The 768-nt window shown below is 42.2% G+C and overlaps 1 protein-coding gene across 1 annotated transcript; it reads right to left on the reverse strand.

Annotated features, from left to right (window-relative positions):
* Positions 1-204: 204 nt before the first annotated feature.
* Positions 205-480, reverse strand: O0I10_013067 (uncharacterized protein; the record flags this gene model as incomplete). The annotated part of the gene is made up of 1 exon (XM_058492925.1): positions 205-480. The coding sequence occupies one exon, from the start codon at positions 478-480 to the stop codon at positions 205-207; it is 276 nt and encodes a 91-aa protein (XP_058336309.1).
* Positions 481-768: the final 288 nt, after the last annotated feature.

A 768-nucleotide genomic window follows, 5' to 3' on the forward strand; every position in this document is an offset into this window, starting at 1 on the left:
ATTGGGTGGAATTGGTTAATAGCGTCCAATCTATGAATGACCGTCAGACAGTAGACCCATATCATCCATTGCTCTTTAGTCCTTTTTTCTTCGCTTTCGTATACAAACATCGCCTTTAGCACCTATCTCACTATAAATGTACATATCAGTCACAATTGAAAAAGACCCACCTTTATGATAGCAAAACATACACGCACCTGTAACTCAAAACCTTTCAATGAAGCATGGGCTCGTTTTGGAACCAGCATGCTCAGCATGGTCAAAAGCACCTTGTGGGAAAGTTTCAGGATCGAACTCGTCAATAGCAATTTTTGCATTTGTCGTTGTCAGCCAAAAAGTTTCAAGAGGTCGACCTGATTTTACTTTGGCGGGTGGTGACATGGCCAAATTTGAGATTAACGAGTTCGGTCTTGAAACTGGTACACAAGGTTGCTTGAGCTTCGCTGAGCACGGTGGTTGCAAAAAGAGCCCATGCTTCATTGTGACATTTTGAGTGATGGTTGTCTTTATGCAGTAAACATGATGCTATATGACAAAGTCGCCTTTTTCAATTGTCACTCGTCTAACCACTTATAGTGCAATAGCTGCACGGGGCCGTGTTTGGGTAAGAAAGCAAAGAAAACAGGATTAAAAGACCAATGGATGATATGTGTACGCTATGTCGCAGTCATTCAAAGATTGCTAGCTATGATCCAATTCCACCTAAATGAGCCGATTGTGGATTTGACAACGTGTGGTGAATGCGCTTGCTCCAAGGTTCACATCCAT

This window comes from Lichtheimia ornata (assembly GCF_029851405.1).
Source record: "Lichtheimia ornata isolate CBS 291.66 chromosome Unknown scaffold00226, whole genome shotgun sequence".
NCBI lineage: Eukaryota > Fungi > Mucoromycota > Mucoromycetes > Mucorales > Lichtheimiaceae > Lichtheimia > Lichtheimia ornata.